The following is a 25,797-nucleotide window of genomic DNA, read 5'->3' as shown; positions in this document are numbered from 1 at the left end:
GGCAGGGCTGGTACAGCTGGGTGTGGTGGGGAGGTAGCTTCCAGGTGACCCCGTGTGTGCTCAGACAGGATGGTGCTAAGGAAACCACCAGAGCTGCACTGCCCACCTTTCCCCAGGCGCCTCCCAAGGCTTCCTGTTTGGGGTGGCATCTTTGATAAAATCCTCCTCAGGTTTGACCCTAATTATCTGCTTCCAATCACCTTGTCATGGATGGAGCTGGTGAGAAGGCAAGTCTTCACATGCCCTGGGAGGGTACCTGGCATGGCAGCCAACCCCTAGATGGGTCAGAGCTGGGGGAGAAGAACAGGCATTGGGCCTAATGACGCCAGGCACTTCCCAGGGCTGGCCACCATTGTCTGGGGAGCAGGTGAGGAGATAGGGGAGGGGTTGTCATGGAGGTCAGCCAGGGGCATGTGGTGGAAAGAGAAGCCTCAGGGTAGAGTCAGTGCCTCAGAAGGTGTCTCTGGTTTCAGGGTTAGCCAGGCACCTCACAACCCCTCCTATTTGGATATAGGCTTATGCTTTCTGAAGCATTTCCATGCTCTAATCGCATTAGATTCTCAAAACGCTTGATGAGGCGGCTAGGGCAGGAATTATCATTCCCACTTGAAAGATGAAGAATCTGAGGGTCAAAAATATTTTGTGACTTGGTGAAGGTCACATGGGGGCTTTAGTGGTTAAGTCCAGCCTGGATTCTCAACTCTTAGTACTGTGCTTTGCCCACCCCACTGCATGACCCAACAACCATGATGACTGTGATGGAGCCACTGTTGACCCAATACTTACTGTGGTCTGGGCACTGGGCTAAATGCCTTAGTGGCATAATTTCATTTAACCTTCTCAGTGACCCTTTGATAAAGGTAGCAATGCCCTCATCAGCTATAATTTGCCTACAGTAGGGCCAGGAATCACTTGGCATTTCACACAGAGTGGTGGTGCTGCATAGTAGACACAGCGCAGAGCAAGAAGGCTCAGTGTCTGGGTCCCACGATAAAACAGAAACCACAGCTATCCATTGTGAGTTTTGCCAACGGGTTGCCTTTCATCAAAGTCGTGTGGGTGTTCTGTTCATCATAAAGTGAATGTTTGTCTTGGGCTGGGTCCTTGACTACTACACTAAGCAGTCAAGCCTTTGACTCTGACATCAATTCACCGAGGGCCTAGTACCAACCATTCTGATGACAAAGAGTGAATGAGGATGGTGGTGGAAAAACAGGTCTCAACTGAGAGCCCTTGCTTTCCATTTCTCCTTGAAGGTTAAACTCCTAATGTTTCCACTAAAAGAACTTACTAGTAGAGGCAGTCTGAAATCTCTACTCTTTTAGAAGATAGAAGTTCCAGTGAGACTTTACCTATTACCATCCTCACTCTGCGGACCTCCTCAGGCCTCCCTGTGTCTTATCTGGGCTGTAAAAACCCTCAACCAATCTTCTCTGGCCCTCTAGCTTCTGATATACATTCCTGTTGCCTGTCTTCTTTCTGGGACAGGTCTGATGATGCCCCTCCCTCCACTGGGAAAACTTCCGTGGATCCACAGATCCTATAGAATAAAGGCCCCTTTCCTTGGTCCTTTTTCCTAATCTTGCTCATTACTAAGAGCACTAAGAAATCCTCTGTTCTGGCCATACCATCTTCCTTTCTAAAAAAGGCCAAGAATGTTCTCATCCTCCAGGCTTTGCTCATGTTGGAGTATTACAAGTTCCTATTTATTTATTTATTCATTCAACAAACCATTACTAAGAGACTGATTTGTCTGCCAGAGATTAGAAACAAAGTCTCTGCCTTAAAGGATTCAGAGCCCAGGGACACAGAATCTCCTCCCCAACCCCACACCCACCCCAACCCTTCCTGTTGTTTTCGGGAATGCCCACCCCTCCCCACCTCCGCAACTGCATACCACCAAAGGAAATCCTGCTGACTCTCTGCAACTCAATTCATCCACCAGGTGCCCTAAGAAACCTTCCCTGAGTCCTGAGGTTACCATCTTGTGTACCTGTTTATTCTGCTGAACTAGCTGTCACTCTCTCGAGACACAAAGGCCTTTTAGGAGAGCCACCAGGGTCTCAGTCATTTTTCATCCTCACACCACTTTCTGTCTAGCAGGTGCTCGAACAGTGCCCACTGGAAGGAAATGAAATCTGGCTGTGCTAACTCCTACTCACCATGGACAATGCTTAAGGGGACTAGTACTTCCTTCTTACCTCACATGTTTCAGAACCCTTGAGACCATTTTTATTAAATATCTGTGACAGACCATGTCTTAAATCTGAATCATTCCACACCAGGTATCTCTCAGTCTGGGCAGACTGACCTGGAGAAAACTCAGAGCAAAGAAAACATATTATGATGAACAAAATATCTAAGCAACTTTCATAAAAGGCAACCCATTGGTGAGGCTCACAGTGAACATCTCTGATCTCCATTAAAACGAGGCTCAGATGCGCTCCTCTTCCTGATCAACCTTGTGTGCCTGGTATGCAGAATCCATGATACATTAGAAACGGCAGCTAATTTTTGGTTTTACTGTAGGCAATTGAAGCTGTATAGCTAAACTCCGCCTTTATCAATGGTGCTCCTTTGCTCTGGTTACTAAAAAGTGAAAATAGAACTTTCCTGGTGGATCAATGGTAAAGAATCCTCCTATAAATGCAGGAGACACAGGTTAAATCCCTGACTGGGGAGGATCCCACATGCCATGAAGCAACTAAGCTTACGTGCCACAACTACTGAGCCTGTGCTCTGGAGCCCAGGAACTGCAACTACTGGAGCTCACGTGCCCTAGAACCTGTGCTCTGTGATGAGGAAGCCATCACAATGAGGGGCACACATCACAGCCAGAGAGAGCCCCTGCTCCCTGCAACTAGAGAAAAGCCTGTGCAGCCACCAAGATCCAGGACAGCCAACAAAAATAAATAATTAAAAAATAAAACCCAGTACTACCTTAAGAAAAGTAAAAACAATAATACAAGTCAACAAACATTGCTTGGTCCTAGCTTCGTGATGCTTCTGGACTGGGATGAGATGGGATGCTCAGTGAGGGCCTGGCTAGCTTCAGGGAAAGGCCTGTTATTCTCAGTTCACCGTTCTCTCCTCATCACCACCACTTCCTTATGGAGAAATTGATATGCCTTTTACCTTTCCTTTTTTCCCTCCTCCCTGGAATTCATCCTGGTTTTCCAGAGCCTTCACCCAGCACTGCTAGATGACCCCAACACATGAGGATGAACTCAGGCCTCAGCACTGGCAGTGGGAGGATGTAGCCCCTTATCTTCATGGTCTTACCTCGGGAGCGATGTAGTCGGGTGTCCCGCAGAAAGTGGTGGTCGTCACACCATTCAGAATCCCTTCCTTGCACATCCCAAAGTCAGCCAGCTTGCAATGACCTTCTGCATCCAAAAGGATATTGTCCAGTTTCAAATCCCTATAAGACAGGGCAGAACCACATGATTAATGCTTCACTTATCCCAATATGACCTTTCTAGTTGGAGAGATATGCACATCTCAGGGAAATCTGCTACAGAAAGGGAAGTCTTCAAGGAGGCTTTACCTGCCAAAAACCGACCACAGTCCAGGGCTCTCACCCACATGGCCACCCCCCCAAAGATGACCCCATTTACTCCAACATGAGGGAGGAATTTCTGTAACCTCAGGAATGTCTAAACCCTCTTTGGTTTAAAAAAGTCAGCAGCTATTCATTGAAGCCCTACTATATGTGGAAATTTGTGTTATTCAGATCATGTGTTAGTCATAGGAATCAGCTGGAAGGACAAGAATGACATACTGGAGCCAGGGAAGCAGATAAAACACGTAAGAACCAAGTGCTACTTTACAAGGCACTATGTGAGTTATTGTTTTCAGTGGGGAGATCACTGATGGCTGGTGTAGGTAGGGAGGGCTTCCAGGAAACTGACTCTCAAGAGAAAGGACAGAACATGAAGAGAAAAGGTGAGAGGGAGGGGAGGGCCAGCATGATAGATGCAAAAGGCGATGAGGAGACCAGAGACCTGGGTCCCAGGATATAGTGAGGCAGGACAGGCATGTTGAAAACAACCATCAGGAGCCTAGGATACCAGGAAGAAGGAAGTTGACATTCATGGTGAAGGGCTGAGGATAACTGAAGCCCAGCCTGCACAAGCAGGAAGCATTTGCAAGATCAGCCTCCTGGGGGCAAGCAGGCTGAGGGGGGGAAGGGGCTGAGTGCAGGAAAGAAGGCACACAAGCTGCAATTCCCCGGACCCATAAAGCTGGGTGGTTCTCAGGCCTCAGCCAGTGCGGCTCCCACATGGCCAGTTCTACAGTTTGGGGTTCCACGTAAGACCTCGCATATAATCTAGGATTCTGGGTGATAAATCCCTTACCAGGAAAGTCTGCAAATTCTAGACCTGTCTCATAGAAAGATCCAGATGGAGGTCCTCACCCTGGGTCTCTCTCAGCAGTCACTCTGGGGTGGGGGTGGGGGGTCTTGCAAAGACAGCTGATTCCACAGCACACAGAGCAAGAGGGACCTTTCTCACAGGCCTGCTGGCGTCTGGACTTGAACTCCAGCCACCGTCAGGAATCCAGGCCTGAGTGCAAAGGTGCAGCAGGAAGCACTCTAAGGCTGGCCTGTCTTGCACCCGTGGCCCCATTTCCTCGTACAGCTGGGACTTCTTGAGAAAAAAGAAAGCACATAAAATGTGCTGCTCTAAGCAAATGCCTGGGAACTACAGAAAGAAGAGTGGATCTGATCAGCCGAGCCCCTGGGACCAGGGCTCACCAAGTCCCCTCTCTGGCCACTGTGTGTGGTCAAGGCTGGGTTCTAGCTGGGGCAATGAGGGTGGGAAATGACGAGAGGAACACGACCTGGGCTCAGGTAGCCTGGGTGATAGTCACTACAGGCGTTAGGTCCTGTGCAGGTCTGTAATCTCATGCGCTGGTGGGAAGGACTACTGTGGTGTGTCAAAGTAGCCCATCTTCAACAACTTTACACATGAGGCAACAGAGCGGGAGCTGGGAGTCCTGCAAACATGCGAGTGGCTGACTCCATAGCTCCACCGAGTTAGGGCCCCTACTTGCTCTCTAGACTGGAGCTGCCTTCTAAGACCCACTCCTGCCCACCATGATCACCATGGCAACACTCAGGCTGCTAATAACCAAAGCCTGCAGGAAGCACACCTGGTCATCGACAAACCACAGTCCTATTCTGAACAACCGACAATTAGGAAAAGCACTCTCTGCATGACAGTGGCAGAAACTAACCAAGGGAAGACGGAAGAGGTAAGTGATTTCTGTAAGGTGACAGGGTGCTGATGGAACTAGAACCTGAAGGTGGGCACCACTGCCTCTGGGTATGACACTCCCCCACCTTCTGGCCTTCTCAGTGACAGATTTTCAATGCCAGCCACCAACCCCAAATTTAAAAGGAGCCCCGCACGCCATTGATCAAAGCGCTCTCTTTGAAAATGTTCGTTACGTCACAGGAAAGACTCGTTTGCTTCTATGTGAATGGAATAGATTCAGTAGCTTCTGAGCCAGCCTGAACCTTGCCCTCATTCTGAAAATCGGGACTCAGCATTTCCGGTCCATCAGGCTCAGCCTTTCCTTCTGCTTGGGGCTCCTACTCAGAGTAAGAGAAGGTGAACCTTCAGTTCCTCCCTGTCTCCCATTCTTCTCTGCCCTCCCTTGCCCTGGCCCAGGCGCACATCATCCCTGGGCTCTCTGCCCCTCTGCTTCTAGGAGACAGAAGCCACTCCTGATGAAGGCCAGGGTGGCCCCCAGGGCGGGGCACATTTTGCTGGCAGCTGCCCCTCTGCTGTGGTGAAGGGAGGCCCCAGGCCAAAGCATCTCTTCCTGCTCTTGTCACTGGTGCCTGACATATTCCTCAGATTCCCCCTCCACCGTCTATATTTATCTAAACTTCAACTCCCCACACGAAACCAAGTCCCAGGGAAGACTTCATGATTTATGTTCCTTTCCTTTGTAACAGGAAAGATTAGCATAGCTTGAAAGACCCCTGGGTGCCTGAAAGGCCCTTGCTGCTGCTGAGTTACTTCAGTCTTGTCCGACCCTCAGTGACCCCATGGACTGCAGCCTTCCAGGCTCCTCCATCCATGGGATTTTCCAGGCAAGAGTCCTGGAGTGGGGTGCCATCACCCTTAGTGGAACTGTATTTCTCTGGGGGGTCTTCTAGTCTCAGTAAAAAGAAAAATACCACAGGGACCAAACATGTCCTGTCTCAGGCTCTCAGTGAGTTCCCAGGTGGGGTTTCAGGGGATGGCAGTGCTCAGGAAAGCCCAGGGCCAGGGTTGCTCAGGTGGAGAAAGAGAGAGGAGGGGCGGGGATGAAGACTGCTGGGGGAAGGGGGCAGCCTTGAAATTCTGCTTGCTGCGCAGCCGGTTGAAGAGTGGTCCCCTCGTGGTCTCCCTCCCTTCTCCAACCGCATTGCTGTTCCCTGCCTTTCTACTTGCTCTTCCTGCCCCAGGATTTCTCTCCTCTGGGCTTTTAGTGCTGCCTCTTTCTAGGGATGTCTAAGCTTCCCCAATTAGCGGGGTCAGAAACAGTCCTTTCCCAGCCTTGCCTTCTCTGCAGTCCAGTTTGCATGGGAGAGTGACTGAACTTTTCCTTTTGAGAGAAATTTCCCCTGGCCCTTGGGTCATGGATGAGCAAGGAGTAGGTACTTGCCAAACTTGTGGACTGACAGCTTTGCAAAGAGGGGCTCCTGCCTAGACATGAATCCTTCTCTATTCAATCCCCAAATACAAGGTCAGGGCACTTTTGAGGACTGGAACATTGTTTATGGGGTTGTTGTTCAGTTGCTATGTTTAACTCTTTGCCACTCTAGGTACTGCAGGATGCCAGGCCTCCCTCTTTCTCACTATCTCCCAGAGTTTGCCCAAGTTCCTGTCCATTGAATTGGTGATGCCATCCAACCATCTCATCCTATGTCACCCTCTTCTCCTTCTGCCTTCAATCTTTCCCAGCATCAGGGTCTTTTCCAATGAGTCAGCTCTTTGCATCAGGTGACCAAAGTACTGGAGCTTGAGCATCAGTCCTTCCAATGAGTATTCAGGGTTGATTTTTTTTTAGGATTGACTGGTTTGATCTCCTTGCAGTCTAGGGGACTCTCAAGAGTCTTTTCCAACACCACAGTTCGAAATCATTGATCCTTTGGTTTAAGGAATAGGTTTTTTTTTCTTTTAATAATGGAAACAAATACAGCAACATCCCTTTCCCTATATATGAGCCAATGTGACTGGCCTTTATTAAGCTGATCTAGTAATAGTTTCACTCAATCTTTTTCAATAGGTAATACATTCATGTATTCATGTGTAAAGGGCGTATAGGAAACATTCTCCCCTCTGCCTCTGTCCCTTCCCCGCTACAGGCAATTGCTTTTAACTTATTCCTTGTGCATCCTCTTGGTCACACTTTAGATGTAAATAAGAAAATGTGAATACACATTCATTTCCCCCCTTTAACTAACTGGGAGCTTGTTATATGCACTCATTTGTACCTTGTGTCTTTTACTTATTTACTGGATATACTGGAAATCTTTCTGTCTTGGTACATGAAGAGCCTCCAAATTCTTTTCTATGGTTGCATAATACTCCATCATATTTTGGGGGAGCCTGTTTAAGATGCTTCTAATATTGTGCTATTATAAATAGCGCTGCTGTGACTTAGCTTGTACATATGAAATCTTTACATATATGAAGGTAATTGTGCATATATCCTAGAAATTTGAGTTTAATAGTACAAAAATGTAGACTTTGATGAATGTTGTCAAACTGCTCTCCTTGGAGGTTGAACAATTTATACTTCCAGAAGCGTAGGTGATTGTTCCTGCTTGCTACCGTGGTGTGTTATCAGGTTTCTGGTAGTCTGATAGGTAAAAACAGTACTTCAGTATATATCCTTAGGTGTCTCTGTACGTTTGAGCAATTTTCCTAGGTTTAAAAGTGATCTGTATTTTTTTTTCTCCGTGAATTGTCTGTTACCCATTTTCCTTTTGTGGTGTGTGTTTTTTGTTGATTGTCAGGAGTTCTTTCTGTATTAGGAAACAACCTTTGTGTGGGCTAAGAACTGCAAATGCTTGTCCCAGGTTATTCTTTGACTTTGACATTGCTTATGCCAGTTCTTGCCAGGCCAATATTATTTTTGATGTAAGTGAACTGATGTTTAATTTTATAGGTTTTAGAGTTTATGTTTTCATTTGAAAGGCTTTGTTCTACCTATTTCAAAGTTATAAAAGCATTCTCCCAAGGGTTTTCACTAGTACTTTTATGCTTTCATTATATAAAGATAAGTCCGTGATATGCTTGGAATTTATCTTGATAAAACGTGGGGAGTATAGATCCAACTTTGTTTTCAGACTTCTAGTAAAGTGTCCTAATCCCATATGTTAAATAGTTCATCTTTTCCTCATTAATTGAAAAACTACCTTTATCAAATACTGGTATTAAATGTCCATATATATTTGGATTTATTCCTTTACTCTTCACTCTATAACGTTGATCTGTACCACACTTTTTAAATTATTGTAGGTTTAAAATATATTTTAATTGACAGTAGGGCTGGTCCCCTCCTTCTCCTTTTTCAAAAGTTCCTGGCTACTCTTGCTTATTTATTTTTCCATTTGAACTTTAGAATCATCTGTCTAGTTTAAAAAAAAATTCTTAGTGATGTTTTTATTGGAAACATGTTTAAAGTTATAAATTAACTCAGGGAGAATTGATCTTTCTGTGATGTTGAGTCTTCCAATTCAATATCATTGTTTGTCTTTCCATTTGTTCAAGTCTCGTCTGTGTCCTGTCGGAGCATTTTAAAGTTCTCTCTCGTAGATCTTTTAACCTTTTTGTTACATTTCATGGCAGCCTGCCCGTGGTCCCAATATTCACTCTCACTCTCTGCCATAGTGAAAGAATGTTGATTTCTTTTAAGCCAAGCACACAGCGATGCAGCTATAAACTAGGATTTATAGCCTTCTTTAGAGCTGGGCATGGTTATGTGACTAGGTTCTAGCCAATCAGATGTGTGAAAGTCTCCTTGAAAGGAAGAGCCTTACTCTTCTCTTTCGTTTCTTCCTCTAGCCTATTACTTGAATGTGGATGTAATGCCTGGATCCTAGCAGCCACCTTCAACCCTGAAGATAAGGACCCTGCCCCAGGAATGGTCACTGGACTACCTATACTTCCAAATAACATTCACATGAAAAAGAAAAACTTATATTTTATTTAAAGCACTGTTGTCTGGATTTTACATGTTAATTGCAAACTGAATCTACTTCTAAATAACCCAAGTTACTATTTTACATTTTACATTTCTATTGTATACAGTCTTGTCTTCCATTATATTTTCTATCAAGTTACACATGTTTGTACTAACTATTGATTTCTGCCAGCCATTCTGTGCTCTGACGCTATACTGAACTTTTGTTTTTGTAAAGGAGTTCTCCAGTTGATTCTCCTGGCTTTTCCAAATCATCTGTATTAGTGATTATTTTTATCTCTTCCTTTTCAGTGATTCTATTTCTAACCTATTTCTTCCATCTGGTTGTATTGACTAGAACCTTGAGAACAATGCTAAAGAATAATGGTGATAGTGAGCACTTTTGGTAGTTCCTGATTTTAGGGGGGTGCTCCTAGAATTTCCTCCTCAGGCAGAATACACTTGTCATGTGGCACCTGGATGAAGGCTATCTTCCTGTATTTCCCTACTAGATGGAGGATTTGTGAGAACTTCCATGGAGGCTCCATTTGTCCCCCAGCTGCTAGAGATCCAAATGGGCTGTGTAGGGGCTGGAGGGAGAGTTAGGGAGCAGGTCACATACTGTCCCTCTGGTCCAGGGTTTCTCACCCTTGGCACATTGGATTGGCATTTGATGCTGGATAATTCTTTGTTGTGGGAGGGCTGTCCTGTGCGTTGTAGGGTGTTTGGTAGCATCCCCATCTCTACACATTAGATGCTCTTAGCAACCCCCACCCACCAATTCGTAACAACCAAAAATGGCTCTAGACATTGTTAAACATCTCCTTGCAGGCTGTCTGGTGGACAACTGCTCCTTAAATTTAAGTCTTAAACAATGATCAAAAGCTCCAAGATGGCCTGACCCAGAGCATGAAGCCAAAGCGGGATTTGGGAGCCGTGCTCTGGCTACCAGGAAAGGGTGCATCTGCCTATGGAATCCTCTGCCATTTCATCCTGGGAGATAAGAACCCTGACCACAACAACCCTGCTGACATCTGGCATCAACAACCACCTTTTTAAATGTATGAAGAAATGAATGCTTAGAAAAGGTGAGTTACTTGCCCAAGGCCACAGGTTGGTGAGAAGCAATGCTATGCTAACTCCACACAGCTGCCCGTGACCACCTTATGCCAAATACAAGACCCATCTGTGAGCTGAAAATCTCTATCTGCTGCTTGGGCCCAGATCCTTTGGGCTGGGAAAGGAAGGCTTTGTGGTGAGAAGGGGACTACAGAGTCTGAGAGGTCATAGTGGCTGACAGGGATGGGCTGATTTAGAGGCAGGATGGTAAGACCAAGGCTCCCTTGGGGAAGGAGCATATCTCTCTTCCAGAAATTTCAAAGACAGCAAGAAAGGAAATTCTCTAAACAACATAACTTAAAAAAATTCTGTAAAACCTATGGGGATGGCAGGGAGGCCTAGCAGTTGGTTTAAGGAGGGGAAAAAAACCCTAACTTTTCTTCTCTGATCAACTATACTAGCTTATTGTGTTGAAAAAAGGGAAAGGGACCTTTGAATGAAAGCAAAGGTCCCTACAGTGAGTTTGCTGTGAGCTGGGGAAGAAATGCTCTTATGCTGAGAAGTGAGGTCTTTCTACCACATCTGTTAGAAATGGGGCGAGATTAGCAGTAGGTCGAATTATACTTTTACTTTTAACAAAAGTATACTTTTAGCATGACATGGAATCAACTGTTGATATTTCTAGAAATGTATCCACGACAGTTTGAAATACATAATTTGGTTTCTTAGAATTGTACACCCCTACCCGCCCTCCCCATGGCTGTTTATGCACCTAATGGCCAAAGAAATTGCGGATGCCTCTGTGTTGTGACCCAAGATGCTGGGGAGGTACCCCCACTTGTCACTTCCTGATAGACAGTGAGACAGCTCTGTATCTAAATCCTAACTAGGCTACTTTTTAGTTGGATGGTGTTGGACTAGTCCAAAATATCTTTAGGACTCAGTGCTCTTTTCTGTAAAATAAGCAGAACACTACCATGACTGAATGATGTAACCAACGTGAAAGCTCAGGCACAATGCCTGAGACACTGTAGTTGCCCCAGTACTCTACGGGGATCTCAAACAGTCATTGCTTAAAACCCACTTGCCATGTAAGGGCAAGTCACTAGAATTTTTGAAAAATACTTATTACCTCGTATTGGGTATAGAGGAGCCTCATGGGCTGCAGTCCATGGGGTCGCAAAATGTTGGACATGACAAAGCAACCAACGTGCACATTCTACTGTGTATAAGCCACAGAGAGAGACACTGTGGGATGAAAAATAGAAGCCTATGCAACTGTAACGTATGAGAGAAAGCAACAGCTGACACTTAAAGGGGACAGAGACCGAAATTTTCAGTCCAGCCCAGAGAGAAAAATCACAGATTCCTTTCCCCTGGGCCTGAGGAATGACACCTGATGGGAACACCTACAGCCCCAGGGGAGAAAACAATGGGAAGAAGGTAGGGACTGAGAGGGGCGGTGTGGGGTGGGGCAACACAGGTGTTTCTAATCAGGACTGCTGTGACAGTGCCCAGACCCTTAGTTAGCAAACTGCTCAGGACCTGGGATCTCCGCAGCTGGGAGTGGGGCCCACAGGGTGGTTGTGGTTCACAGCTGTAACCTGTTCCTAAGCTCTGGGCTTACACATCCTTAAAGCTACCACACGCCTTATCTTTCTTACTCATCACAACAGCCCTAGGCAGTGGGTAGCACCACCCCCTATTTACAGATAAAGAACCTGGGGGGCGCAAAGCTTAGTGACATGAGTTGGGGTTGGCACTTCAGAAGTTGGGTACAGCCCTCTTTCCTCCCACAGCACCATCTAGACTGAAAATTTCATTCTTTGCCATTTGTAAAATTATAGTGCCCCAATTTGATGGGGCTTCCCTGGTGGCTCAGACGGTAAAGCGTCTGCCGGCAATGCGGGAGACCCGGATTCGATTCCTTGGTTGGGAAGATCCCCTGGAAAAGGAATCCACTCCAGCACTCTTGCCTGGAAAATCCCATGGACAGAGGAGCCTGATAGGCTACAGTCCATGAGGTCGCAAAGAGTCGGACTCGACTGAGGGACTTCACTTTCAATTTGATGGTTAGGTTTCCCAGGAATAAAGGCCAAGAAACTCTTCTGTAAACCACAGAGCATTTAGCAAAGGGTTGGCACCCATCAGAAAAGAGTAAAAAAAAAAAATTGTTTTTCTTGACTTGAAAACGCGCCCTAAAGGAAGAGACCCATATGTGCCTGTCTCCTTCACCCTGGCTCCATTTATTTTAGTACCCTCACTTCCTGGTATGCGCACCCCACCAGCAGGCTAATTCCACAAAGCTCAGGCCTGAGTGCCACAGAAACGACAGTAAATTCTTCCATTTATGTGAAGATAAGAGATGCAAAAGATTACTTCTTGGGATGCCAAGTATTTGGATCACCAGAGAACAGGCCCTCAGGGGGAGGTTATGAAGAAACTCTGCTTGTTTTTGGGCAAGTAGTGGAGACTTGCAAATGACTGTGGTTAATCAGATGGGAATCCAGGCTCTTCTCGCAGATGACGTCAAACACTTTCATAAACTTAATAATAAGCTCAACAGAAAGACCATTTGCCCCTTCAATGCAGACTCCCCTCAAGATGGCAGCAAATGCTGGTGACCAGCTGTCATCCTTTCTCCCTGCTTTCTCTGCTGCAGCCACCTCCCATTTCTCCCAGGGAGACCACGGCACTCAAGTACGACCCTATGCCAGACGAGATGGCACATGAGAAGCCTAGCAGACTGCACCTCCTGCCTCTCCATCAAACAGAAAAGCATAATTTGCTCTCAGAATCAAGGTAAATGATTAAAAAAAAATCTCCACTCTCTGAGAGTTAATAATATTTCACTCTGGGCCAGTCTGCAGAGAAATCTTTCTCCAAGTCATAGGAAAAAGTTCATTCATTTAGGAACCAAGTCATAACCACCATTTTTTTTTTTTTCAGATGCTTTTGTATGCCCAGGCTCAGTGGTACATCTTTTACACACATTATCTCATTTAATCTCACAAATAGTCTATGAATCTGGTCAGATTGTTATTCTCTCCTTCTTAAGGAGGAGGAAGAAGGGTCTCAGATGTCACTGACCTGGTCCAGAACCCAGAGGTGGAGAGTGACAGAGCTGGTGCTGCCTGACATCAACTCCCACTTCTCAATCCCACTTTGCTGTGTCATCTGGGGAGGGAAAAAAAGTGCTGTACCACGCTTGTGCCCTTTTGTGGGATTGAAAACACAATTTTTGCTTTTGGGGTGGTGGTTGCTGTTGACTCATGGCAACATGGTTATAAGATGTAACTGATAAGCTACACACTGCAGTTTGGACCAAATAGAAGACCCCCTGTCTGAAGACAGCAGACAACTGGAAACTTGAAGTGTTAAAGAGCATCCCTGTTCATGGCCAAAATAAACAGCCTGGGGCTTTACCTGGGCATTAAGACTTGGAATCACTGTCGAATCACTTGTCTGATCGCATGATTCTCCAATTACTTTTTTTTTTTTTTCACCCACAGTAATGAAAGCAAATTCTTATCCTTAATACTCACGGATAATATCCTGACCTCCACTGATGGGAAATAGGCAAGGAAGATGGGCTGCCCTGACCTGACACTTAACACTTAGTCACCAATCAACTTGGCTTTGAAATGGCTATCTGGGGTTCAGTGTACAGACCAGGACCAAGGACAATGGTGACTTCCAGCAAGCTGCTCTTCTGAGCTTTACTGTCCTCAACTATGAGGTACAAAGACTGGATACATTAATCCCCTAGGACCTTTCCTCTAAGATCCTGGGAAGCTAAGGCAGCTGGAACACACCAAGCTTGAACTTGCAATCCTGGCTGTTGGACACCACATGTTTCCCTTTCTACTCCTGAGCAAACCTTTGCCAGCAGACATTTTGATACAAAATGTAAATCTGACCACTCTCTCATACTACTTGCGTTCTTCAAGGGCACCCCATGAACTCGCTTTCTAACATGGTGTGCGAGATGCTGTGTGGTCTCCACCAGCCTGGCCTTTTAGCCTCATCCCTCAACATATCCCCTCGAAATCCAAACGTGGGGCCTGTGGGTAGTTTCCTAGATGTTTGAGACTGCCTCCTGCCTCAATGTCTTGGCACAGGCCCCACTAGGAGTATCTGTCTTCCACAATGCCCCACTCCATGGGGGCAGGGCCTGGGAATCCCTCCAGTGCCGGAAGCATCCTAGCTTCTCAAAACCTGTTGGTCAGAGGAATGAAGAAAGGAATGCATAGAGAAATGAATTTTGTGGATCATGGCTCCTCCAGTCAGATGATCCTATTTTCAGATAATATATGCAACTACTAAGATATATTGTTCTTTAAAAAAATACTAAAACTAAGGCCAAAACCCCCAGAGGCAGCTGAATCTAATGTTCTCTTACGCCTTCCAGTCCATTCTCTGGTTTCATGCAGGAAGAATCCTTTGTTGATGCCAACAGCTTCCATGGCAGTCAGAATGACACCTAAGAGCCTTACTCTGGCCTTGGGGCTGGCCCTTCCCTGCCTCGTTTGGTGCCCGTTTCCCCTTTGTCCAGCCACAGGGTTTGCGTGGCAGCTCCTCAAGCTCACTGAGCACTTTCCCGCCTCGAGACCTATCCCACATGGCTGTTTCCTCTCCCTAGAGAATAGGCTCCTTGGCATTCTGGTCTCCATCCCCTTTTCTCAAAGATGCCTTTCTTGGCCACCCTGTGTAAAGCATCCCATCACCTCTTGCCCCTCCCCTTCCTTTATTTTCAGTCACCCTGGTCATTTCCTTTGCAACGATGATTACAATTTGCAATTACTTTGCTTGTTTATGTCCTTGAGTTTACAGTTTCCCTCACATGAGATCCACGAGAATGATGTCTTTGTGTCTGCAACTTGTGCCTAGAGCCTTCAAAATGCCTGGCCTTCAATGTTTGTTGAGTGTCTGGATCCATATAATGGGCAGGATCCATATTAAGCCCATTCTAAGGACAGTCTACTCAGTGGCATGACAACAACTCCTAATACATCCATTGCCTACTTGGCCCTACTACATAATGCTTCAGACTATTTACTGAGAGGCCACTCAGGGTCTGCTTTAGAGGTAGGCCCCGAGGATACTGAGAGAGGACACAGTCCCTCTCCTCAAGGAAAGCTCTGTCTTCAAGACACAAGTGGACATGAGTCCAGAATACTTGGGATGGTAAGTTCTATACCAGAGGGACAAACAGGATACCATCACTGTCCTTAGAAGGCAAGGGCTGCTGGTCTTGTCTGTTTTGGGCCCAGCGATTTGCAGCTCAGAACCCAGCCAGCACTCTGTCATCATAGAAAGGGCTACTCCAGCCAAAGGACCAAGAGCACCCTTTCTGGGGGTATGCCTGGAGTCTGGCGGAAGTGGACTATGGAAGCCTAGTCAGGGCCCAGAATTCCCGGACAGGAAGGCCAGAAAACCACTCTTCAAACTCTTGTCAGGATGAGAAATTGCCATATTGTGAGTGTATGGCTTCCATGTCCAGCTACGCAAGGAGCCACGTGCTCAGAGAGTGATCAGTCCCTCACAGGTCAGCCCAGCCCAGATAAAGAGCTGAGAAAACGCAAATGCAACTCCAACAAGTTGAGGAGGATGTAGGGCAAGCACGTCTTCCTGCAAAGCGGGGGTCACCCAAGTTACTTGGAGGATGTCAGAGGCCTCCGGCAAGGCCAGGGAGCTGAAAATGGACTGACCTCTGAAGGGACAGAAAACAGATTTTATTATTCTTAAAAAAAGAAGTTGTATATTTATATTTGTTTAATTTGGCCACAGAAGGTATTTGCTTTGAGACCGAGTGGTGCTTTTCAGCTGATTAGAGGTGTAGGTGTACGCGCATGTGTAGGCATACAGGCTGCTAGGGACGGGTACCTGCTGTGTTCATGCCACACGTGTGTTTGTGGCCTTGGGCTAAGGGGGATGCACAGGTCCATGAGGACGAGGCAGGTCAAAAAGCTTCCTCTCTTTTATCAGGGAGGACATAATCTGGCAAAGTTTATGAAACAAAGACAATTAGAGCTGGGAGTGCTGGAGCACTGAAGAGTGCTCCACTTGATAAATATATATGAGGCACCTACTATATATATACTGGGGAGGTCCAGGTTGTGGAATGAGGGCAGGGGTTGACCAGTAGTTCAACTTGCATAGTGCAAGTCTGAGATACCTTGGCAACATCTAACTGAACATGCTGACCAGGTGGTGATATAGGAAGGTTTGGGCTGGAGAATGAATGAGTATGGGTGGGATATTCTGAGAAGATAGATAGTATAGTGTGAGAAGAGAAGAAAGCTAAGATTGGTCTGTGAGCAAGCCCAGCATTTAATGGGTGGGACTTGCAACCAAACAACCAGAGAGGAAGCTCAGGACGCTTAATGTCCAGGAAGCCCAAGGAGGAGGGACAGTCTACCAAAGGGCCTAGTCAGTCACTGGCATGCTGCTGGGGGCCTCAAGTTTGGTGATCCAGCGGCTCCAAGTTCTTTCTATCCAACTTAGGCCCAGGGAGATACATTGCTTACCTTTATTTATATTTATGATATTTTCTCTTTATGCTTTGTGACTCCAATTCAGAAATAATAATAATAGTAATGATAATACTACTAACAATAACCTACTCTAGTATTCTAACCCTTTCCAGTACTCTTGCCTAGAGAATCCCATGGACAGAGGAGCCTGGCAGGCTACAGTCCATAGGGTCACAAAGAGTTGAACAGACTAAAGTAACTTGCTGCTGCTGCTAAGTCACTTCAGTCGTGTCCGACTCTGTGTGACCCCAAAGATGGCAGCCCACCAGGCTCCCCCGTCCCTGGGATTCTCCAAGCAAGAACACTGAAGTGGGTTGCCATTAACTTAGCACACACTAATAATAAATTATATATTTTAAGAAATGACTTGCCAAATCAACAGAGGTATCATGTGCCAGGGGTGGCCTGGTGAATAGTGTTAGTAAAGAAAAGAAAATGTCAAACCTGTCAAAGGGAAAAAGAGAAGGAATTTCCAAAATTTCACTCAGGAAAAAAAAATAAAGTAACAATTCTGCAAGTGACACTGGGAGATATGTCCCTGCATAAGACAACCTAGTGTCCACATAGGAAGAACTTTCATTCAGAGAAAACACACTGGATCTCCATGTTCTCCAGGAGGCTTCCAGGCTCTAACCGAGAAGGACCTAGCAGCTTTCCCTCCTCCTCCTCATCGTGAGTGGAGGAGTAGCCCAACAACAGTCCAGTTTCCTGGGTCCCTCTCTCTACTCCACCAGCCTCACAGCCCTCTGGCTGCCCTCCCTGGCACTCCCTACCTACTGCTCCACTGGAGCGGGCAACTGCACTCAGGGTATATTTTTCACTCCCTTACCTTGAAAAATTACTCTCCCCTAAACGACAAGTCCTTCTGATGACTTGCAAATCTGTTAAGTGTCATTAAGCTAAGATGGGCATTTGCAGCTTGATATATGCAACTTCCCTCAGGAACCTCCATAGACTTGTCAGAAGACTGGAGAGTTAGTGGAGGAGATGGTGCAATACCACTTTCCAAATTCTGCCTGGAGGGGGCGGAGGTTCCCTCCAGCACTCTCCTAGTGGCCGCCTCTTTATCCCACCTCTGAATCCAGCCTGAGTCAGCTGCCTTTTTTTTTTTTTCCTTTTTTAAACCATAGGATCATTCTTGAAGCAGAATTTGGATTTTAGTGATGTCATTCAGTTAAAATTCAGAGTGACTTGGCCGGCAATCACCAGCTGAACATATCCTCACAGTAGAGCAGGTTGTTTGGGCATAGATATGGATGAGACCCATCTGAATATAGAGTTCCAAAGAATAGCAAGGAGAGGTAAGAAAGCCTTCCTAAATGATCAATGCTAAGAAATAGAGGAAAACAATTGAATGGGAAAAACTAAAGATCTCTTCAAGAAAATTAGAGCTACCAAGGGAACATTTCATGCAAAGAGGGGAACATAAAAAGAACAGAAATGGTATAGACCTAATAGAAGCAGAAGATATTAAGAAAAGGTGGCAAGAATACATGGAAGAACTATACAAAAAAGATCTTAACGACCCAAAACACCGCTATGGTGTGATCACTCACTTAGAGCCAGGTATCCTGGAATCCAAAGCCAACTGGGCCTTAGGAAGCATCACTACAGACAAAGCTAGTGGATGTGATAGAATTCCAGCTGAGATATTTCAAGTCCTAAAAGATGATGCTGTGAAAGTGCTGTACTCAATATGCCAGCAAATTTGGAAAATTCAGTAGTGGCCACGGGACTGGAAAAAGTCAGTTTTCATTCCAATCCCAAAGAAAGGCAATGCCAAAGAATGTTCAAACTACTGCACAATTGCACTCATCTCATATGCTAGCAAAGTAATGCTCACAATTCTCCAAGTGAGGCTTCAACAGTATGGGAAACTTGAACTTCCAGATGTTCAAGCTGGATTTAGAAAAGGCAGAGGAACTAGAGATCAAATTGCCAACATCCGCTGGATCACAGAAAAAGCAAGAGAGTTTCATAAAAATATTTACTTCTGCTTCATTGACTATGCCAAAGCCTTTGACTATGTGGATCACAACAAACTGTGGAAAATTCTTTAAGAGATGGGAATACCAGACCACCTTACCTCTTCCTGAGAAATCTGTATGCAGGCCAAGAAGCAACAGTTAAAACCGGACATGGAACAATGGACTGGTTCCAAACTGGGAAAGGAATACATCAAGACTGTATATTGTCACCTTGGTTATTCATCTTATATGCAGAGTACATGATGCGAAATGCGGGGCTGGATGAAGCACAAGCTGGAATCAAGACTGCCGGCAGAAATATCAATAACCTCAGATATGCAGATGACACCACCCTTATGGCAGAAAGTTAAAAGGAATTGAGGAGGCTCTCGATGAAAGTGAAAGAAGAGAGTGAAAAAGCTGGCTTAAAACTCAACATTCAAAAAACTAAGATCATGGCATCTGGTCCCATCACTTCATGGCAAATAGATGGGGAAACAATGGAAATAGTGACAGACTTTCTTTTCTTGGGCTCCAGAATCACTGCAGGTGGTGACTGCAGCCATGAAATTAAAAGATGCTTGCTCCTTGGAAGAAAAGCTATGACCAACATAGACAGCATATTAAAAATCAGAGGCATTACTTTGCTGACAAAGGTCCATCTAGTCAAAGCTATGGTTTTTCCAGTAGTCATATATGGATGTGAGAGTTGGACCATAAAGAAGGCTGAGTGCCAAAGAATCGATGCTTTGAAATGTGGTATTGTAGAAGACTCTTACGAGTCCCTTGGACTGCAAGGAGATCAAACCAAGTCAATCTGATGGTTTTATTTCCTATAAAGACGTACTGAACACTCCACAGTTGGTTAAATCTGTGAATATGGAACCATGAGTATGAAGGGTTGATTGTAACTTATACATGAAGTTTTTTGCATGAAGTTTATACATGAAGCTTGCATGTATAACTTTTTGCATGAACTTTTTGCTTGGTTCCTCTAATCCCTGTGCTGTTCAAGGGTCAACTGAACTGTACATATATATAATATACTGTAGGATTAATACATACCAAATATAGAGAGATGTTGGGAGTTGTATGTTGCCTATTACACAAAGTATGTCTGTAATAAAGCATCTATTATGATTAATATATATAATGAATATTTAGTATAATAATTTGTATATATATATTCATATTCTATATAATTATTTTATGTATATATAGTATAATACATGTACCTATAGGATATGTTTTACATAAAATCAATAGAAGTTTTAGTTAACTTCTTAGACTATACTCTGTCATTGGTTCCTTCCCAATTTTGCAACTTATTTTTACCTACTGGTTTATGCTAACAGGGGTAGAAACAACAATTACACTTGAAGCCTTCAGTATATACAAATGTAAAATCTGCCACCTTATCAGGCTAAAAAAAAATTTCAGGCACTAAGAGCTTCAAATAGAATGTTATTAAACAAATGCTAATTTCCTAATCTGCTGATAACTGTCAGTTTTTAATTGCCAGCGATCAGCTTTTAAGATATATATCTATCTATCTATATATATAGATAGATAGATATATATCTCCACAACCACATCAGCTCTTTTTTGAAACATAAATGTTCTGATTTAATGGAAAATCACCACAGGGCACAAGTATAAACTATAAAACAATGAAAATCATAAACCCAAATGGCAGCAATTCTCAGTGAGTTTTATGACGTCAGACTAAGCAGTTGCCAACCTGAAAAGCTCTGCCCTGGGCCTCACAGGTGAGCTGGCTGGCTGGGGCCAAGGGGCAAGCACAGGCAGCTTCCTGTGGGTGGCTGCCAGCAGGAACCCAAGTTGGCTGGAGTCTCCGTGGGACAGTGGGACGGTCTGCCTAGGGCTAGGAGGTTACAGGGCAGAGACTGCCCACAGGTTTCTAGTCAACTTATTTCCCTTTCATAGGAAAGACCATTTATTCATGCATTCAAATATTTACTGAACAGCTACTGTGTGACATGTACTGCTCTCATTATGGATGAAACAAATTCCCTGCCCTCATGGAGTTTACATTCTAATATGGAAATTGATAATCAATTAATATAACAATAAATAACATGTTAAGAAATGAAAGTGCTATCAATATTTTGCCTGGGATGAACTCTGGTCCATGTCCTTGTTTCTTTTCCATTAAGCGACAAGCATTTATTGAGCACCTTCTAAGTGCGTGGGCCTTTGTGAGATGACTTCCAAGAGACAGAATTCTAAGATTTGGCTTCTGCCACCTGTAGGTGGAGCCAGGAGAAAATCCTAAAGCCACCGTGCTGCACCTCATGTAGAAGATCTCATCAAATTCTCCCCCAAATTCTCTGAAATGGGATTAACATCACTCCTGTTTTATGGATGGCAAAACTGAGACCTTGAGAGGGTGAACAGCTTGTCTAGAAGCCTATGGTTAGTGTCGAGGTAGGAACGAAGGCCTGCACCTTGCAGAGCGAGCTCCTAACCACACAGTCCACATGTGTCTACACTGGATGGTAGAGACCTTGGCACTGAAGGACTTCCTGAGAAGCTATAAGCTGCCCAAAGAAGGACCCACATCTGCTCCACCATCCACATCCTCCCCAGGCCCACAATGCCTGCCCCAGTGCAAGTGCCAAGAGAGGTCATTAACCCCGACAGCCTGGTTGTTCTCTGGTGCTGTCACTCCAAGATCACCCACCCAAATTTTCAGACCAGAAGGTCTTTTAGTGTGTGGTCATCCAGCTGATTTCTAAATAATGACACTTCATTGGCTTGTCAATCTTATTTTTAATGGTCAAAAGCAGTCTAGATTTGGGGCCCTTGGAAAACTGGCTAAAGGTCATGACATAAGGATTAGGGGATGTTCACCAAAACAGAGACTCTCTGTGATGCCATGGGAGGATTAGTAAGGCAGAGAACCAGAGACCAAGCAGGAGACTGTGATGTTTCACAGATGTGAGTTTAAAGATTACTCTGACTGAATTATTATCAAGAATAATGTAAAGACAGAGACTGATGCTCACAGAGCTGCAGGCCCCTCACCTGTAAAATGGGGTAACAATACTCATGCCAAAGGCTTAATGTGATGCTTAAATGAGATCATATGTGAAGAATTCATTATGGTTCCTGGCGCAGAGTGGGTACTTGACAAAGATCAGTTTTAATTCCTTTTCATGAGCAATTTCCAAACATGATCATTCAAACCACTAGTTTCTTACTCCTCTCTAACCAACCAAAAAATGCCTATCTGCCAGAGAAACAGATTTGAAAGTCTGTTGGATTTTTTAGACTTACTACATTCTAAGTGACACTGTAAAAGAGCAACACAGTGGCAAACCACCACCACCACCGACAGAAGGGAAAACCAGAATGAGAAAATATAAATAGGAATTGTAGAATGTGGGCTATGTTGCTTAGATTTTGCCTTAATTTTCCACTCTAGTTGACTTTGTTATGGGAGGAGGGGGTGGGTACCTTGGGTGTGAGTTGTGGAAGGGCATGAGACATTCAGGCATGTCCATTTTGATACTTCTAGGACTTTTGAGGCATGAGGCATGAAGGGCCTGTGAGCTGTTCAGACTGCGGTGTGCCATGGTCAAGTTTAAGAGACATGGGTGTATCCAGCCTCCTTGGTCCCTGCCCATTTTCCCCTTGATTTTCCAGCTTGCCTGTTGTGTCTATGATCTACTCTATCTCTGTCCAACAAATTCCTTTTCTGTACAAGTTAGCCAGAGCTGTGCTTACTATTAAGACCCTTGACTAACCCCCTCCCAGTCCCAGGCCAATCTAAATACCCCTCACTCACACGGGTTGCTTGTGATGACAGCTGCTCATTGTCAAAGGCTTACAAACTTGAACTATCTCAGGATCCAAGCCAATGATTTTGAGAGTGGAGAGGGCCTGCTAGTCACCATACATTCACGAAAAACTGTTGACCACTTACTCTGTGCCCAGTGCTGGTTGGGAGCTGAGACCGATATTGAGAAGAACAGTGAGGACCAGCAATACCAACTGCATTGGTCTTCATGCTCTAAGAGAAGGCTGAGGCAAATAACAGCTACTCAGTGTATGTTGACATGACCCAGCAGCTTAGAGGTTAGGATCAGATGCTGGTTTAAGGCTCTCTCCCTTAAAAAAAAAAAAAAAAAAAGGGTCTATACAGCTGTTTCTACTCCATCTTAAAAATAAGAAAAAACATTAAGCATATTATAAAAACCTAGAGGAATCCTCCTGTAGGACACTGTATTAAGAGATGAGGAATCCAGGGTTTTAGCAATCTGTGAAGAAAATATCAATGATGAATTGTTTAAGGGCAAGGATCAACGAGTTTGAACTGAACAAACCTGAAAGCTAAATAAAGAATCAAAACTAAAGCAGCAGAGCTACTGGGAAGGCCCAAATCTGTAGGTTTTTCTGGCCCCAAATCCTTGCTTTTTTCCATACTTTGCCCTTCAACTCCTAGGCTAAGGGTCTGGAAGCTTAAAATAGCACAAATAGACTCTAGTTTTTAAAGCTCAAGGACAACACCCATGTTTCAAAAGAGCTCATCTCGGGTAAGCCTATTAATGCTGGGCCTTAAGGAAAATGTCACTGAGCGAAGCGCGTCTTCACCGCCCAGGGCTCCTCGTCTCACCCCGTCTGTCCTGAGTGCTGCCCGGCCCCTAGGCATAGGGTCTGCTTCCCCTGTGCTCCCCGCTCTTCCCTCCCAGCTTCCCTGAGAACCTGGGGCACCACTGTTCACCCTCCAGGCAAGTGGGAAGGAAACTCACAGTTGCCAAACTCTTGGGGAGACCCAAGGATACTAAAGAAAGTTTCTGCTGGGAAAAAAAAGCTTCTACTCCAACACTACAATGGGAAATACAGAGTCAAGTATCAAGAAGCATGAAATAAAAGGTATAAATAGTAAGTGCTCATGTTTAGGTTTTTGCAGAAACTGTCCTCTGCCTAGAACACTCTTCCTCACTCCTCACTGGTCACCTCCCAGCATTTCCTGTAAGAAACTTTTATGAGCTCCTCCAGTTATGTTCAGTGCTCCTCCTAAGAAGTGCCAAGGTATCTGGACTTCCCCCACCATACTATTCATGACAAGGAAATGTGAATGCCTGTTTGTCTATCTCCCCCACTGGGCACAAGGAGGGGATGAAGCGACCCAGTCGAGTTCACCACTTCATCCCCACAGGACCTCTCACTGTGCCTGGGATAGATATATTCAGCACCTACTAAAAGTGTAATGGCTGACTTCATAAAAATGAACAGAGGTGCTCAGAGGAAACCCAGAGAGAGCTCTGTGGGCTGAAGGGGGTCAGCTTCCAAGACAGGCGGCACTTGGGAGCACTTACTAAAGAAAGATCCATGAGGTAACTTTCTTCTGGAAACTTAGTGTTGTCTGTGCCACAGCTTGGATGCTAAGCTGATAAAATAACCCTGCCTAGTAGACGCACTCTACAAGAACCAACCTGTTGGGCTATTAGTGCCATGGCTTGGCAGTCCCAATCCTGTTGCTTACATTTGCCCTGATGTTTGTACAGATTAACTTGCCTTGAATAATTTTTAACCATTTTAAACAAGTATTTCACTTAGATACAATGGAGACACGTACAACTGGATCTTGATTCACACTCCAGTTTATTATGGCAGTAATTATGTACGGAATGGACGTTGATTTTCATGCTTATTTAATCCTAATGTGAATTAGGAATGACTCATTGTCATAGGCTGAAACATTTGTTTTTCTCAGAGGGCGCTTACTTATGTACCTACTAAGGACCTTCACTTGTTAATTTTTTTTATTTTTGGTATGTGTTTATTGGCATGTGTGAACTTAGTAGAAGGAAATTACTTAAAGAGACTAAAAAGTTGAAAAATTTCACCAGTTACTTTGGCTAGATGAAGTGAATGACTAATTCATTTCCCTCTTGATGATATACTTAACCCTATCCAGGAAACTGACTTCTGTCTCTCCTACTCTCTTTAAGTTCTGCATGGTAAGAGCCAAACTCTGGACCAATATACAAACTTCAGAAAAGATTCCTTTCTTCCAGATAAATTCTCATTAACTCAAACTAGTAAACCCAATCATTGCTACCTAAAATGCAACCCCAAAGTCACTGGGGACCATGCTAGTTTTTCCTTTCTGTTAGAATATGGATCACTGAGTTCTATGGAATGTGTGAACTGTGTACAGAACATCCACTCATTTTCCAAAGACATTTCTACTAATATTTAGATAAATATGAATGCAAATCAACTGAATTCGAATTTTCTAAAGTTTGTATACATATATATGACGAAAAGGAGAAGGCAATGGCACCCCACTCCAGTACTCTTGCCTGGAAAATCCCATGGACGGAGGAGCCTGGTAGGCTGCAGTCCATGGGGTCACTAAGGGTCGGACGTGACTGAGCGACTTCACTTTCTCTTTTCACTTTCATGCATTGGAGAAGGAAATGGCAACCCACTCTGGTGTTCTTGCCTGGAGAATCCCAGGGACGGGGGAGCCTGGTGGGCTGCCATCTATGGGGTCACACAGAGTCGGACACGACTGAAGTGACTTAGCATAGCGTATGACTAAAGTCAGCGAAGTAGAATTCGAGAAATTGCTACAGAGAGAAGCGAAAGCGAAGCCACTCAGTCGTGTCCATATTGGGCAATTAATGGCTAAAGTGGGCAAAACAAATCATTACCAAAGTGTCTTATTTGTGCCCCAGTGAGAGAATCCAAGTGTGACATTTTTTCTAGAAAAGATTTAACTGTGTTTAAGGAGTTCTTTTTGAGACTCACCATATTTACCAATTACGTGGAGGCTGCTAGTGGAGAAATATTTTTAATTGTTCAGGGTCATCTGACATTATATAAACATACAACACAATTATCCTTATCATTCACCACAAGGACTATGTAAAGATCTTTGTTAGATATAATGGAAGATCAGAGAGAGATAAGACTTGTTCCCAGTCTTTAAAGTGTTTAAGTCTATCAAAGTTAGATCAATGAATGAGGTACTAAGGACCCAGAATATGACCTCTTTCCTCCACCCAGAGGCC

At 44.7% G+C, this 25,797-nt stretch overlaps 1 protein-coding gene across 4 annotated transcripts in view; it reads right to left on the bottom strand.

The window, feature by feature from the left end:
* Positions 1-25,797, bottom strand: part of PRKCE (protein kinase C epsilon) — a 542,503-nt gene that overhangs the window by 34,970 nt on the left and 481,736 nt on the right. For all 4 annotated transcript variants that reach the window (XM_027555170.1, XM_027555172.1, XM_027555168.1 and 1 more), the window contains one exon: positions 3,283-3,421. In XM_027555170.1, coding sequence (XP_027410971.1) covers positions 3,283-3,421 — 139 coding nt within the window. The remainder of the gene's footprint in view (positions 1-3,282; positions 3,422-25,797) is intronic.

This window comes from Bos indicus x Bos taurus, chromosome 11 (genome assembly GCF_003369695.1).
Source record: "Bos indicus x Bos taurus breed Angus x Brahman F1 hybrid chromosome 11, Bos_hybrid_MaternalHap_v2.0, whole genome shotgun sequence".
NCBI classification, from domain to species: domain Eukaryota; kingdom Metazoa; phylum Chordata; class Mammalia; order Artiodactyla; family Bovidae; genus Bos; species Bos indicus x Bos taurus.
Note: the sequence above shows the minus strand (reverse complement) of the source record. Positions and strands in the feature narration are given on the sequence as shown.